Genomic DNA, 14,341 nt, shown 5'->3' on the forward strand with positions numbered 1-14,341 from the left:
TCTTTGTGGAGTTTCTTGTTTGTGCTATGATTGTATATGAAAAGTTCTGCGTTTAATGTATCAATACATAAAGTGTATCAATACACTACAAAGTGTATCAGAGTTTTCAAATAACTTCCAGAAATGTTTCACTACATGCCCTCATTGTACAGGCATATTTGAACTAAATATAGGAATTGTTCAGTGGTTGAATCTGACGAGATCTAATCAACTGATGATGTTGGTAGGGTACAAGTCTGCATTTTGGGATGGCCAAGACCAATACTACCAAGAATAAAGTAGCTGGTATTCATCTTTATAAGATGGATATATATTTATATTAGAAATATAGTCCTGAACTTGCTACATTATGGGAGAAAAATCTACAAGTAGAGATCTAATTCTAAAATTTTTAAATTATGTAGATAAATTTTGTATATGACAATTTTTGCTGAAAAGACGATAATTATTTTGCAAGTGTATTATTTCGCAACATGTACTTTTTTTTTTTTAGTTTATAATTAATTTTAAAAAATACCACCTTTCTCTATTTGAGGGATAGTGCCTGGAAGCCAGTATTTTATCAACATAGCAGTGTTATGCAGGTACTGAGTTATCAGACTTGAGGATTTCAGAAATGCCTGTCGGTTCTCCCAGCAGGTGGCAACAGAATGTCAGAAAGCAGTTCCACAGGGAACATAGGGAAGCGTTTAGATCTCCATTCACTTACTGGAGAAGGTATTACAGTGTGTGAGAACAGCAAAGACTTACATCCCCCAAATTAAAAGAGGTTTTTGTGTGATCACCAAAGAACTTCTTAAGAGTGCACGGTTTTGTAAGATGGAACATTACTGTTCTAAAATAATCCACGATTCTGACACTATTGCTGAGTCAGTTAGGTAACCAGTCTATAGGGAGTGATGTACATCTGGTAGAGGAGAAAAAGGATTTAACTGTCCTTCATTTCCCTGCTGACGTATTTCAGTCTCCAGTCAGAACAGACCTGGTGGATCACAGGACTCAGTGGTTCTCTCGGCCTGAGATCTGGTGGGCAGGCATGCTGGCTTTAGCTGGGATCAAAGTAATTTTCTTTATAGTAACTGGTGTGAGGCTGTGTTTTGGATTTGTGGTGAAAACTGTTGGTGCTGCAGGGATGTTTTGGTTACTGCTGAGCAGGACTAGCACGGAGTCAAGGCCTTTTCTGCCTCTCACACCAGCCCACCAGTAAGTGGGCTGGGGGTGCACAAGAAGCTGTGAGAGGACACAGCCAGGACAGCTGACCCCAAATGACTAAAGGGTGTTAGCCCTGCTGTCCTGGAGATGGCTGAACACCTGCCTGCCCACTGGAAGTGGTGAATCAACTCCTTGGTTTTTTTTGCTTTTGTGCGGCTTCTCCTTTACTTATTAAACTTTTATCTCAACCCACAGGTTTTCTCCTTTACTCTTCTTATTCAGTGCTTAGTTGCCAGCTGGGGTTAAACTGTCACAACAGTACCTCTAAGTTCTAGATTATTCAGAAATACAAATTTTTGATAGACACATTTCAGAGATGTGTCTATCTTTAAATAGAGAAAAAGGGTTTAGGATTCCTATGGCCATATGCCACCTCCCACACAGGTTGAATGCCAGCATCAAGCAGGATGACTTACTTTCCAAGCATCCAGGTCCAGGCCATATCTGCCTCATGTCTCCACGGAGCCCAGAGGCTGACTCTGGAGTCAACAAAACTCACTGGTACCCAGGAGCACAGTCCCCCACTGTGTTTTCAGGTTACCCTCTAACTCCGGGCTGAGGGGTTTCTGCCCGAGGACTCCACACACAGGTGGACAGAGCAATGTCAGGAAAGTTCATGATAAACAGTCTGCCTGAGTCTTCCTCAGAGTTTTTACATCTGTGTCTGACCTTCACCCCAGAACAGCACATATTTCCAGCACTTGAGTTTATGGGCTAACTGAAGACAGAGCAGATCAAGCATTGTCTTAGTTCTGGAGTGGATTTACAAGGGCTGGTGTGAGAAAGGGAAAAATAGAAACCTGGCTCATCCTCAGGCTCTTCAAGATCAATTGATTCTAGAGAGAAGAGACTTAGACATTGTACTCCCACTGGCTAGAGGAGAGCAGAGAAAATACCATGAAGGACTAAGTTGCAAATAATTTAGTAATTCACAGAGTTCTTTTAGTTTTGTAGCTGCTAGATCTGACATGTTGATTTAAAGTGTGCCTAAGAGGTTTGGGTGGTGGACTGCTCAAAGTATTTGCCATGAGACTTTTTCCTGAGGTGATGCTCTGCACAGAGTTCATATCTGGTAAAGCTGTGAGCACTAACATTTCAGATTCTCTGGAGCACCAGAGCTTTTCTGGAATGTTACCACTTCCGCTGGAAGAAGAACACTAAAATAAGAACACTAGAACAACCTATTCCTTAGTCTCAAAGCAACAATCTGATGGTTTCCCAGAGAACTGTGAGACTGAACTTAAACAAAGCATCAGACAGAAATAATAATGGAAATTCTTTGTCTGTAAAGAAATATTTGTGGCTCTAGGAACCTCTAGCTTTTCCCAGCCAGAGTAGTGATTTGCAGGTTTATGTAAAGACCAGCAAAATAAAGACTATACCAAACTAAATGTGAGTTTATAAAAACCAGTATAAACTATTTATCACTGTTAAAATGTAGGTGTTAAAGAAAATGGTTGCCAACAGTGGCAGAACAATGTATTATTATCATCACATCAAAGTAGACTAACCTACCTTTTAGAATTATCTATTTACATTTCTGCTGATTAAACATAATAATAAACAGTACATTTATAAAGTCAGGGGATACATATCACTCAGATTCAAGCAATTAAACATGCCTTCCTCTTTGTTACCTAGGAATTGCAAACATAAGGATTTCTCTGCTGTATTCCAATGCTGAACTAGTGCAGAAGGAGCAAAGTGGTGGAGGCAACTGCCCTAATTTGGTGTCAGAACGTTGGTGTGATGCCTCCAGCTCTGTCCTGCAATAAACACTGCAATAAGAATTAAATTTCTTTCTGTGTTTGGACAGATGAATGAGAGTCTGTGCTGAATGCTGTCCCACACTGCTGACAGCCTGGATGACTGTGCACAGGAAGAGAAGCAATAAGAGTCAATTGAACTGTTAATAGAGAGGCATTAATAGAGAAGCCAGAAGATCATTTAACACCACTGGTAGAGCACACTCCAGAATGGTAATTAAGTTTACTTTCCTGTTCTTTATTTTTGTTTCTCTTCTACCCTTCTCTTTTCCATTCATTTGCTCTCTTATACCTTCTCTGTTGGAACTTAGGAGTGATTTTCATCTACACACAGTACACACTGGCAGAACAGGAGACTGGGGAAGGCACGTGCCTGGTAGGTGATATAAAATCCTCAGGTGTTTGAAAGTACAGTGTTCTGTGTTTGGCATGGCCACGCTCTTGATTTAATAAGCGTGCCAAACCTGGCTGCGCTGACTTTGAAGTCTGGGGTGTGTCTGAGCCCTGCCTGGGTGGATTTGCTCACATGGGGCGTGGGGAGGGCAGGAGGCAGTGGTGCAGCAGGGTGACCTATTCCCACCGCGCTGTGACACTGAAGCGCCGCAGCAGGTGCCGGGTGCTGGGCCCAGGCTGTGCCTCCCACCCTGCAGCCCAGAGCCAGGCTCCTGCACAGACCCGCCACCACTGATCCCAACGGGAAGGAAACGCCGCTGGAGACACCATGGTAAGGGGGATGTGGGAACAGCAGTCATATAGGGGCGGGGAGGACTGTGGGCAGGCAACAACTGCCATTGTTATCAGTAGTTTGTGCCACAAACCCCTGGTCTCACGCACCGATTACCACGTAAGAGGAGGGGAAAGGAGTGTCAGAAAATCTCAGAGAAGCATTAAGGCATGGTGAGGCAAAGTTTTCTTCAGAGAGTCCCTAATTAGCGTAATTATAAGATAAATTAGATCTGGAGTCGTAGCTGCCTAGTACTTTCTGTTGTGATGACGTTTTCTCAACACTGGTTCATTTTTATAGGAGATAATATTAATTTTTTTTAGAAATAAAAGAAAAAAGTTCCTTACTTTTTAGTCTGTTTTAAATTACTTTAGCCCCAATGGCTGCACTGTCCATAGCTATATGGTGTATGCATGTGTTTCTCTGGAGTCCATGAATCTTTTTATATATGTATGCATTTAAGTAAGTAAAAAAAAAGGCCCTTCATTTTCAGGAGTTGGGGGTTTGTTATAATTTTGTAGAAATCTCTCAAAACCTCTTAGAATGTGAAAAATCCATTTCACCTTGTACCCCAATATGTGTCTAGCACTGAGTCTAATTTTGGTGCAGAGAACTATGTTACTTTCTGCCAGTACAGCTGCAGGTCCAAAAGGAGAGGGCTCATTTTGCAAGCAAGATACACATGTCCACAGGCTCCCCAGACCTCGGGTAGTGAGTAAGTTTCTGGAACAGCTAGAAGAATAAAGTCTGCCTTTGTGCAGTATATACTAGAGCCACATACTAGTCTGGTTTTTTAAGAGTCAAAGCTGTCCCAGGTTTAGTTTCACACAGGACCTCGTCCTTCCTACTGTCTCTTGGTAGATAAAACCACAGTTTGTTAGGCCTGTCCTGGTACACTAGTGGTGGGATGTGAAACATGAGTTTGGAGTAGGCTCCAAATTTAAATATCACGTAAAGATCAGTTTACTCTGCCTGTGACTCTGGAGAAGGCCCACTCTCTTTCGTGCTAAAAGACTGGTGTCTATTTTAATGCTGTTTACTATGCAAAATCAGAAACCTCTTTGTTAGTGTCTTCTCTGCTTGGCAGAATATTTCCAAATTATTGTGGGGGTAGAAGAAAGTGGAATGGCTCAAAAGCTAGGGTTGAGACACTATTTCAAACTAGTGCAGCTGAAAACCCAATCTAAAAGGAAAATCTTCAACTGTAGTCCTCTACTAAGCTCTTCAGGTTCAAAGTATTGCTTGACTTGTAATTGTAGCTTTGCTGTAAAAGGTATACTTTTAAGAAGTCAGCTGGCCTCATTGCTGTGTTTAAAAGGAAAAGACCTTACTTTTTTCTTGCTGCCAGCCTCACAGATTCACACTGGGATTTAAAAGAAAAGCAGGAGCCTGCCCTGTGCAAAATCAGCATTAATTGAATCCTCTCAGCCCACACGTGCTTTCAGTGTCTCCCGAGTAATCCTCCAGATTGAGACACACTGACCTATGAAGCCTCATTGTTACTGAAATAACTCAGAGACTTTTGCACAACTCACTTGAGAAACAGAGGGTTGTGCAAGTACACTTGAGAGCACATTACACATGCTGCTGCACATGCATTTGCAGAGTCAGGATCTTAGAAATGAGTACTGAATAGAAATAATTTATTTTATCGAATGAAATATTTAAATTGACTTTCCATGTTCGTTTGAACTTCTGGGGAAGGCTAACCGGGGCAGTGATGACTTTTGAAATTCTGGTTGCTTCTGAAAAAATATCTTTAGCTATATATATGTCAATTTGTGAAGAAAACACTGGTCCAGAGATGTTGCTAGTCACACATCGTGCCTGAGGAATTTGGGGAATTTCGTTCTCAGGTCACAGGATGATTTTGCAGGGTAAGCAGTTGCAGAGTTAAAGAAATTAAAGAATTAAAGAAAAAAAAAGTTATTGGTCAAATCTGTCATTGCTTATCTCTAAATGCAATATTACAAAATAAAATTAAATGAGGACCATCCTCTGCCCTTGAAGCCAGGTAGCATGGACTGCTTCATAATTAGGCACCTCAATTCTCTTTCCTTCTCCAAAGCCTGGCAGTGGTCAGTGAGCTGCTCACTGGAAACCATTCTTGACAATGAGTTGTATTCTGTACCCAAGAGAATACTTTGTCTAGAAAAGTATTAACTGGCCTAAGCCAAGACTGTGCCAGAGCGTGCTAATTATCAGTCAGCACAGGCGATCACAGGCCAGTGTTCAGTGCTACAACCTGACTCCTTCTTACTCCCTAGTATAGACAGGGCCACTGGGATCACAAAAACAGAGCTCAGGCACCTTTCATTACAATTGCTCCAAATTAGAACCAAAGGTGAAAAACTCCATGTGCCTGAAACAAGTCTCTCCTCAAAAAACTGCCTTCACTACACCCAGTGTTGTAATTGTTGGGACTAACTCAGAAGTATTTGCTTTATAATGCTGTTTGTGAACTTATGAAATCCAGCACCAGGGCCTTCGTGCTCCTGTACTTTTAAGTGTAAAGGATTTTGGAGCAATTGGCACCTGCCTATTTTAGCCTGGTGTTGCACACATTGTTTTCTTTTCCTGGCTGCCACAGAAACAACGCCCAGAATTAGTCAAATAAACATTCTGTGGTGCAATGACACTGCCTGATAAGCAATGGACCTGCAATGTAAAATTAATAGATGCTCAGGAGCTGGAAGGAACATTTGCTTCAACTGAGAGAATCTGAAACAATTTCCTGAGGTGAATATTGCTTAAAGCAGTTCTTCCAAGTTTCCACGCTAGCCTGCTGTCAGAGGGGAGAAGGATCAAAAGGCATCCCCTGTCTTGGGTTACATAAAGTTGAAGGATACCACATGGCTGTGTCAGGCTCAAGCCAGGAGTAAAAATAAACTAAACTGGGATGTGTTTCTCAGCAGTGCCAATCCAGGAGGAAAGGTGGGGTTTGTGTAATTGAAACTAATTTTTTTTCCTGACTGTTTTCAGGCACTTACAGAGTGCAGAGCATAGATCTTGATTTTTTAAAGAACTGTTCCAGTATCAAGCGTGAACATGTACACTTTCATTGTGGCTGTGGGGAGGAACTACCAAGTGAACTGCTGACAACAACAGTTCACCAAATCTCTAGAACAGCAATACACTGGGGAAAAAAGTAACCACTAGGAATAAGGAGAACTAATGAGCACTGTTTTTTCTGACCCCGCCTCTGCTCTCTCCCCTTAGCGCGAGTGCATCTCAATTCACGTTGGCCAGGCTGGAGTTCAGATAGGAAATGCCTGCTGGGAACTCTTCTGCCTGGAGCACGGCATTCAGCCAGACGGCACCTTCAAGGATCTGCAAGACAAACTCAAGTGTGATGACTCTTTCACCACATTTTTCAACGAAACAGCCACTGGGAAGCACGTGCCACGGGCTGTAATGGTGGACTTGGAACCAACTGTGGTAGGTCAGTATAGAAATAAACCTGCAAAAATGGAGATGAGGATACTTTTCCTAATATCACCACGGTGTGCCTCCAGTCTCCACTGACACAAAGTGTCCCTTGGTCTACCTCTAGATAGCATGAAATTAACTTTCTTGTGACACAGAATGCCAGATTCTGTCACAGGTGTTACAGCCATAGGAACAGGAGGATCCCCAGCAGTTTAATAGCTGGTGTGTACAACTTCTCTTTGCACCAACATTTAACTTCTGGTTTTGTTTATCGTGACATTTTTGCCATTCAAATTCTGCTCTTTTCCAATTTGGATTCAAAGTGGGACCCTGACAGTTTCCCTCCAGTAATAGAAGGATGTCTAAGAATTGGGGCACCTGATTTTCTTCACACTCTAGTTCTGGGGACTCGTCTGGCTGTACTTGTCACTGAGAAGTTCATGAGGAGATAACTTCTGTGCCTGGATAGAGGATACACCATAAATCCACCAAATGCAACTATGAAAAATTGCTCAGGGGACATTTCCCTTCTCCATCAGCATCTGTTTTTTGGCATTATGACCTCCTGTGACCGAAAGGTTGCATCAGTGCCAACCACACCCAGAACTTGTTGGCACTGGAGCACTTGCAGCTTCTTACAATTTCTCTTTCTTCTTCAGATGAAGTGCGGGCTGGCACCTTCCGGGAACTTTTTCATCCAGAACAGCTGATCACTGGAAAGGAAGATGCAGCCAATAACTACGCCCGTGGCCACTACACCATTGGCAAAGAAAGCATTGATGTGGTGCTTGATCGTGTCCGTAAGCTGGTAAGTCCCAGTTGTTTTGAAACAGCAGTTTGGATTCTGCAGGAGGAAGAAGGGCAGAACTAACTAACACCTTGTTAAATGCAAACAACACCAACGCTTCAGAAAAGAGATTGCAAGATACAGAGAGGCATCATCATTAGTCCAAGAGAGAGAAGCCCTGTAGTTCACTTCCCAGCTGTGTGCCTCCAGGTGTTTTTATAAAGTTGTTCTGAATATGTAACTCTTCATTATCAGCACAGCCCTAGAGCACCAATACTGATATGGAAGGGTGGATTAGGCAGCTGTACATTTCTAGTTTCAGCTAGACTAACTAAAACAAGTGTGAAATTCAGAGAGTGAAGGCCTGGACAGATAAAGCTCCAATTTTATGTTGTAAGTTGAGCCAGCGAGGGAAGGAAAGCATGAGTATCACCAGCCCTTTCTCAAGAAAAACTGCCATGAAATCTATGCAGTACATTGCCAATGGTGGCTCTCTCCTTCAGCTCAGGATGAGCTCACACAAAGTATTTTCATTCCTTTTCAACCCTTACTCTTACTTTCTCTTTTCCTTTCTAGACTGATGCTTGTTCTGGGCTGCAAGGATTCCTGATCTTCCACAGCTTTGGTGGGGGTACTGGCTCTGGCTTTACCTCCTTACTGATGGAACGCCTCTCTGTGGATTACGGGAAGAAGTCCAAACTGGAGTTCGCCATCTACCCAGCCCCTCAGGTCTCCACCGCAGTGGTGGAACCCTACAATTCCATCCTGACCACGCACACCACCCTGGAGCATTCGGACTGTGCCTTCATGGTGGACAACGAGGCCATCTACGACATCTGCCGCCGGAACCTGGGCATCGAGCGCCCCACCTACACCAACCTCAACCGCCTCATCAGCCAGATCGTCTCCTCCATCACCGCCTCGCTGCGCTTCGACGGGGCCCTCAACGTGGACCTCACGGAGTTCCAGACAAACCTGGTGCCCTACCCACGCATCCACTTCCCCTTAGTGACCTATGCCCCCATCATCTCCTCTGACAGGGCGCACCACGAGCAGCTCTCGGTGGCTGAAATCACCAACGCCTGCTTCGAGCCCAACAACCAGATGGTGAAGTGTGACCCGAGGCATGGGAAGTACATGGCCTGCTGCATGCTCTACAGGGGGGACGTGGTACCCAAGGAGGTCAACGTAGCAATTGCTGCCATCAAGACCAAGAGAACCATCCAGTTTGTCGACTGGTGCCCAACAGGCTTCAAGGTGAGTAGAGCAGGGCTGCCAGGAGCTTCTCTTTAATGTCTTAAAGGGCATTTTCAGCCTAGCAGAAAACTTGTATTAAAGTTTTCAATCTTGTGTATTTCCCAGTGAGCATAAGAAAGATGCATTTATATAAAGTGGGCCTATTCTCCTTTGAACATCCCACTGACATAGGCTTCTACCTATTTAAATAAGTGGAAATCTGAAGTGTATATGAGTTAAAATTTAAAGAAGTATTAATTTTGGAACAGCCAATGAGTGTTCCTTCTGAAGCACCATCTAAAATTAAGGAAATACCACAACTGATACAGTTAGTAAAGGAAATGCTGATATTAGGAAACCTCTTAGTTCACCCAGAAATATTACACCGCCTCTCCCTGCTGGCCATGTAGCAGTGTTGGTAACATACTTTCAACAATAATACAGACATTAACAGTGGAAAAATATTTGCCATACGAACACCTCCTTTAACAATGAAAACTTTTAACTGGCAACCAACTTTCTGTATTAGTTTCTGGAGAGTATCTTGGTTAAACTCTACGTTCAGTATTCAGTAGCTGTTAAGAAAGCTACAAACTTGCCATTGTACATTAAAGAGAAGAATAATGTAGATATTAAAATGAGCATGTATCGTATCATACTCTTTGACATTTGTAATGGCATTTGCCATCTAGTAGTTTCGATAGTGGCACCACTCTACCCCAGCATCTGTAACTTTACTCATGCTTGTTCAGCTCTTTGACTGCATTCTGCTCCTGGTTTTACACAGCTTTCTCTCATATTCCTGTTTCCAGGTTGGGATCAACTATCAGCCTCCCACAGTAGTTCCTGGTGGAGACCTAGCCCAAGTTCAGCGAGCGGTCTGCATGCTGAGCAACACCACGGCCATTGCCGAGGCTTGGGCCAGGCTCGACCACAAGTTTGACCTGATGTACGCCAAGAGAGCTTTTGTGCACTGGTACGTGGGTGAAGGCATGGAGGAGGGAGAATTTGCAGAGGCCCGAGAGGACCTGGCTGCCCTGGAAAAGGACTATGAAGAAGTGGGAACTGACTCATTCGAAGAAGAAAATGATGGGGAGTAATTTTAAAATACACTTTGTTTCTAGGAAACAAAGCACAGAATTGTCTCTGTGTCACTGTATTGCATGTGTCTACAATTAGGTCACCTTTTTTGTATCTTGTAAACACAAATTTAGGAGATGCCATACAGAGACATTTTTTTATTCCATAAGTGACAGGCAAATTGTTCTGCCTCCCCATTACATTCTGAAACTGATACGGTAACATATCAATGGCTGCTTCACACCAATCTGAGATGGACACCAGTGTCTGATGCACACTGTTATAGTGCATTTACTCCTTTTATGCTTGTATAGTTACAAGGGTTATGGCTGATTTTTTGGAAGTAATTGTAGAAAAAAGGTCCTCATTCTGCACTGTTTGTGGCAAATGAATCCACAGGAGACAGATTTTGTCCAGGAAGAACTCCCTTGGGTGTCATATTCTCCCTTTTTTGTTTTAAATCAAGGTTTGTAATACAGAGTACACATTTCCTGCACCTGGGATAGGCACAGGTGATAAAATGACATTTATGGTTTTTTGGTTTGGTTTTTTTTTTCTTTTCCTTTTTTTCTTTTTCTTCTTTGCTTTCTCTTTTTTCTTTTTCTTCTTTATATTTTTTTCTATATATTTTCTTTTTTTGTTTGTTTCTATTTTTCTTTTTTTGTTGTTGTTTTTTTCTTTCTCTTTTTGTTTTCCTTTTTTTTTGTTACATCGTTTTCTATCAGTTGTACTTCCAAGGGAAATCAAAACACATATGAAAGCAAGCTCCATGTACATATTTTAAGACAACAAATAATCTAGCATAAATCAATCAATCAGTCTGATGTTCTAACTTTTTTTTTTCCATCAATTTTAGTATTATTCTTAAGTTTTTTTCTTCAAACCTCAGGTATGATATGTGTGTGTGTGCATCTAATTGTACACATGTACCCAGGACTTTTTAAAGCACAAAACACACTGTATGAATAACTTCACTTTTTTTTTTTTTTTAAAGTTACCAAGAGCAAAGTTATAGGCACTTAAATTATGAAACAGATGCAGTGGTTCCAATGCTGTGTGTTCATTCTTCATGCATTTAAGCTTTAAGCTTTTTTTTTTTTTCCCTTCTTCTTATTTCGGCTTTTGTTGATATTGTTTTATTTTTTTGTTTGGTTGGGGTTTTTTTGGTTTTTTTTTTATTTGAGTTTTGTGGTTGGAGTTCAGCCCCTTCTTACTGACTGTGGCCACCAGTGCCAACATGTTCCTGGTTCCTGTGGAGCTCGGAGAGGTCGCCCAACAAGTCCAAAAGAGTGGGTAGTTCCTACGTCCCATATCAGGCTCTGTTACACTCAACGGTTCCATAATCTTATGTCCCACTGCAGGCAATATCTGTCGCAAAATCTTCAAACCACATCCTATGCCCATGAGAGACGCCTCGCCCCATTATTACTACACGACCCCGCGGATTCCTGTCCCGCAGGCTCCGCTGTCCCATTTTAATAGGATGATTTGTTAGCATTTACCTCCCATCGGGTCGTGGTCTTCAAAAACTTCTGTAATGCACACAAGAGAAGCAGTCTGTCCCATTTCTAACACAACCCTGCAACTCCTTGCTCGACATGTACCTCTGTGCTCTATTCTGCCAGAGCTGTGGCCACAAGAAAAACTTCCTCTTCTTCTCCTTTTTCTTTTTCTTTTTTTTTTCTACTCACCTGTCGGGTTGTGCAGAAAAAATGCTTCACACGGGGCACCAGTTGCGGCGAAGGTCCCTCACTCAGCACCCTTTTCGGCGAATGAATTCATGGGAGACAGTCTCTGTCCAGGAGGAACTCTTTTGTAACTTTATTACTCCATTTCTATATACAGACTCTCTACCGACCCCAGGTCCGAGCTTTCCAGCCAGCAAGGTGTTTCCCTATCTCCCCCCATTCCACACACTCCCACGTGACTGCTTCCAGCCACAGAGAACAGACATTCTTCAAGCGGCTTTCCAGCCTGACCTTGTGATTCTTTTCACACACACACACTAATCTTAGCTCTGGCTCGCTCAGGGCCACAATATTTTTGCTTTAGTATTTTCTTCTTCTTTTATCATGCAGGTGGCTGGTGTTGTCCATCCAGCCGCTCCTACAAGTATTTCATTGCATCATGATCCTCTGTGTTCGTTACAATAAATAAAACACTGTTCTGGTGTCATTTTGGGAGTTCACACCTTGCGGTGCCTCTGTCGGGGGGGTCCCAGGGCTGCTTTGAGAGGTGGGGGAAAACCCGGACTGGATTTTATCTGGAGTACAGAATGGGGGAAAACCCAGACTGGATTTCGGCTGGAGTACGGAATGGAGCAAAACCCGGACTGGATTTTCCCAGAGTACGGAATGGTGGGAAACCCGGACTGGATTATGGCTGGAGTACGGAATGGGGCAAAACCCGGACTGGATTTTCCCAGCGTACAGAATGGGATAAAACCCAGACTGGATTTTCCCAGAGTACATAATGGGGAAAACCCGGAGTGGATTTTTCTGGAATATGGAATGGATTTTAAACATTAAAAGAAAAATAAAGGCTTAGACTTGATAATCTCAGAGGTTCTTTTCAACCCAGCCAATTCTATGATTTTACAATAAGGTATAATCAGTTGTAGTAATGCTCCATCACTCCTAGGAAGGCAAAAAGGCTTGCTCTTCCTTGCACATTTAATGTGAGCCTCTTTAAGCTCTAATGTACATAATAAACTCACTACATTTAAAGTAGGTCATCCTTAAAAGCTGCAGAACCCTGCTTCCTGCTCCTGGATAATAGCAACAGAGCCAACAGGGACATCACAACACCTGCCAAAGGCAGGATTCCATGCATCCCTAATCAGCTACTACGTCAGCTATGACATTCTCTGTGATATCTGAAAACAAAAAAAAGGTGCATGGAAAGTATCCTGCAGGAAATACACGCCTCAGCACATTATGGTTACTAGTTTCAATCCTATCTGAAAAAAAGCAGCCTGAAAGGTGCTGCCTTGATCTGCTGAGTAGAAGAGAAAGCTGTCTCTCTCTGCTGGGTCCCTCTGAACACTTCAGAATGAAAAAAACAACCCCCTAATATGATTATTTTTCTTAAATGCCTGCTTACAGATAAGTTGGAGCATTTCCTTTGGCAGTGATAAGGTCCTTTTGCTCCCCAGCACATATTAAATAACCAGAGGACACCTGTGAACCCCGTGTGGAACGTTTCCACTATGAACCAAACCCCCAAGTCTCCAGGAGTGACTTTGTGATGCTGCTCAACGGCCTCTCCTATTTTCTAAACTACATTAAAACCCAAATTCCCGTGCAGCCCTATGTCAGTAGTGGATTACTTTAATTTACCCACTCGGTTTCTATAGGACAGTCCGAATAACTTAACAGCGTGTGTTTTTACGCTTTAATACACTTTTTAGGAGGTGGAAAACGGAGGCGAGGAGGGTGCTCTGGCTTCCCTTCCCTTCCCACGCACGGTGGCTCCGTGTGGCTGCTCTGCCCTCTGCCGGGGCTCCTCAGCCGGGAAGGGCACGGCGCGGGAGAAACCCCTGGAGCCTGAGGATCGAAAAATCCTCCCGGATTGTCTCGCCCGGTGCTCGGGCATCGCCCCGGCCGCGGGGTGCGGTGCCCGCTCAGCTGCCGGCGGCACCAGAGCCGACCTCCTTAGGGACACGCCCGGTGTGCCCACCGGAGTGCCAGCCGCGCCTTGCACCGGCTTTTGCCGTCGTCCGTAAGGAATTACTGCATCACAGAATCCCTGGGGTGGAAGGGATCTCTGGAGATCACGCAGTCCAACCCCACCCCGGCCAAGGCAGGGTCACCCGGAGCAGGTGAAGCAGGAACGCGTCCTGGTGGGTTTGGAACGTCTCCAGACAGACTCCACGCCCTCCCTGGGCAGCCTGTGCCAGGGCTCTGCCCCCTCTCAAGAAGTTCTCCCTCATGTTGAGGTGGAATTTGTGTTTTAGTTTATGGCCACTGCTCCTCGGCCAAAGGTTTGCGAGGCTCCTTCTTCTAAAAAATCGCGTTCCCTCCACACGCTGAGGGAGGAGCGCCTTGCCCCCCACACGCATGCGCGGCAGCAGTAGGACTACACTTCCCGGCATGCCCCGGCGGGGCG

At 43.7% G+C, this 14,341-nt stretch overlaps 1 protein-coding gene across 1 annotated transcript; it reads left to right on the forward strand.

Moving 5' to 3' along the window:
- The first annotated feature begins 3,614 nt into the window (after positions 1-3,614).
- On the forward strand, positions 3,615-10,294 carry TUBA8 (tubulin alpha 8). Its single transcript, XM_032688913.1, has 5 exons — positions 3,615-3,702; positions 6,922-7,144; positions 7,791-7,939; positions 8,495-9,175; positions 9,967-10,294. Exons 1-5 carry the CDS (start codon positions 3,700-3,702, stop codon positions 10,252-10,254), a joined length of 1,344 nt encoding a protein of 447 aa, XP_032544804.1. The 5' UTR covers positions 3,615-3,699; the 3' UTR covers positions 10,255-10,294.
- The last annotated feature ends 4,047 nt before the right edge of the window (positions 10,295-14,341 follow it).

The sequence above is a fragment of the Chiroxiphia lanceolata genome, chromosome 5 (assembly GCF_009829145.1).
Source record: "Chiroxiphia lanceolata isolate bChiLan1 chromosome 5, bChiLan1.pri, whole genome shotgun sequence".
NCBI lineage: Eukaryota > Metazoa > Chordata > Aves > Passeriformes > Pipridae > Chiroxiphia > Chiroxiphia lanceolata.

Coding starts and splice junctions, on each gene's coding strand:
- TUBA8 (XM_032688913.1), top strand. Junction 7,145..7,790: donor CTTGGAACCAACTGTGGTAG/GTCAGTATAGAA, acceptor TTTCTTCTTCAG/ATGAAGTGCGGGCTGGCACC. Junction 7,940..8,494: donor TTGATCGTGTCCGTAAGCTG/GTAAGTCCCAGT, acceptor TTTCCTTTCTAG/ACTGATGCTTGTTCTGGGCT.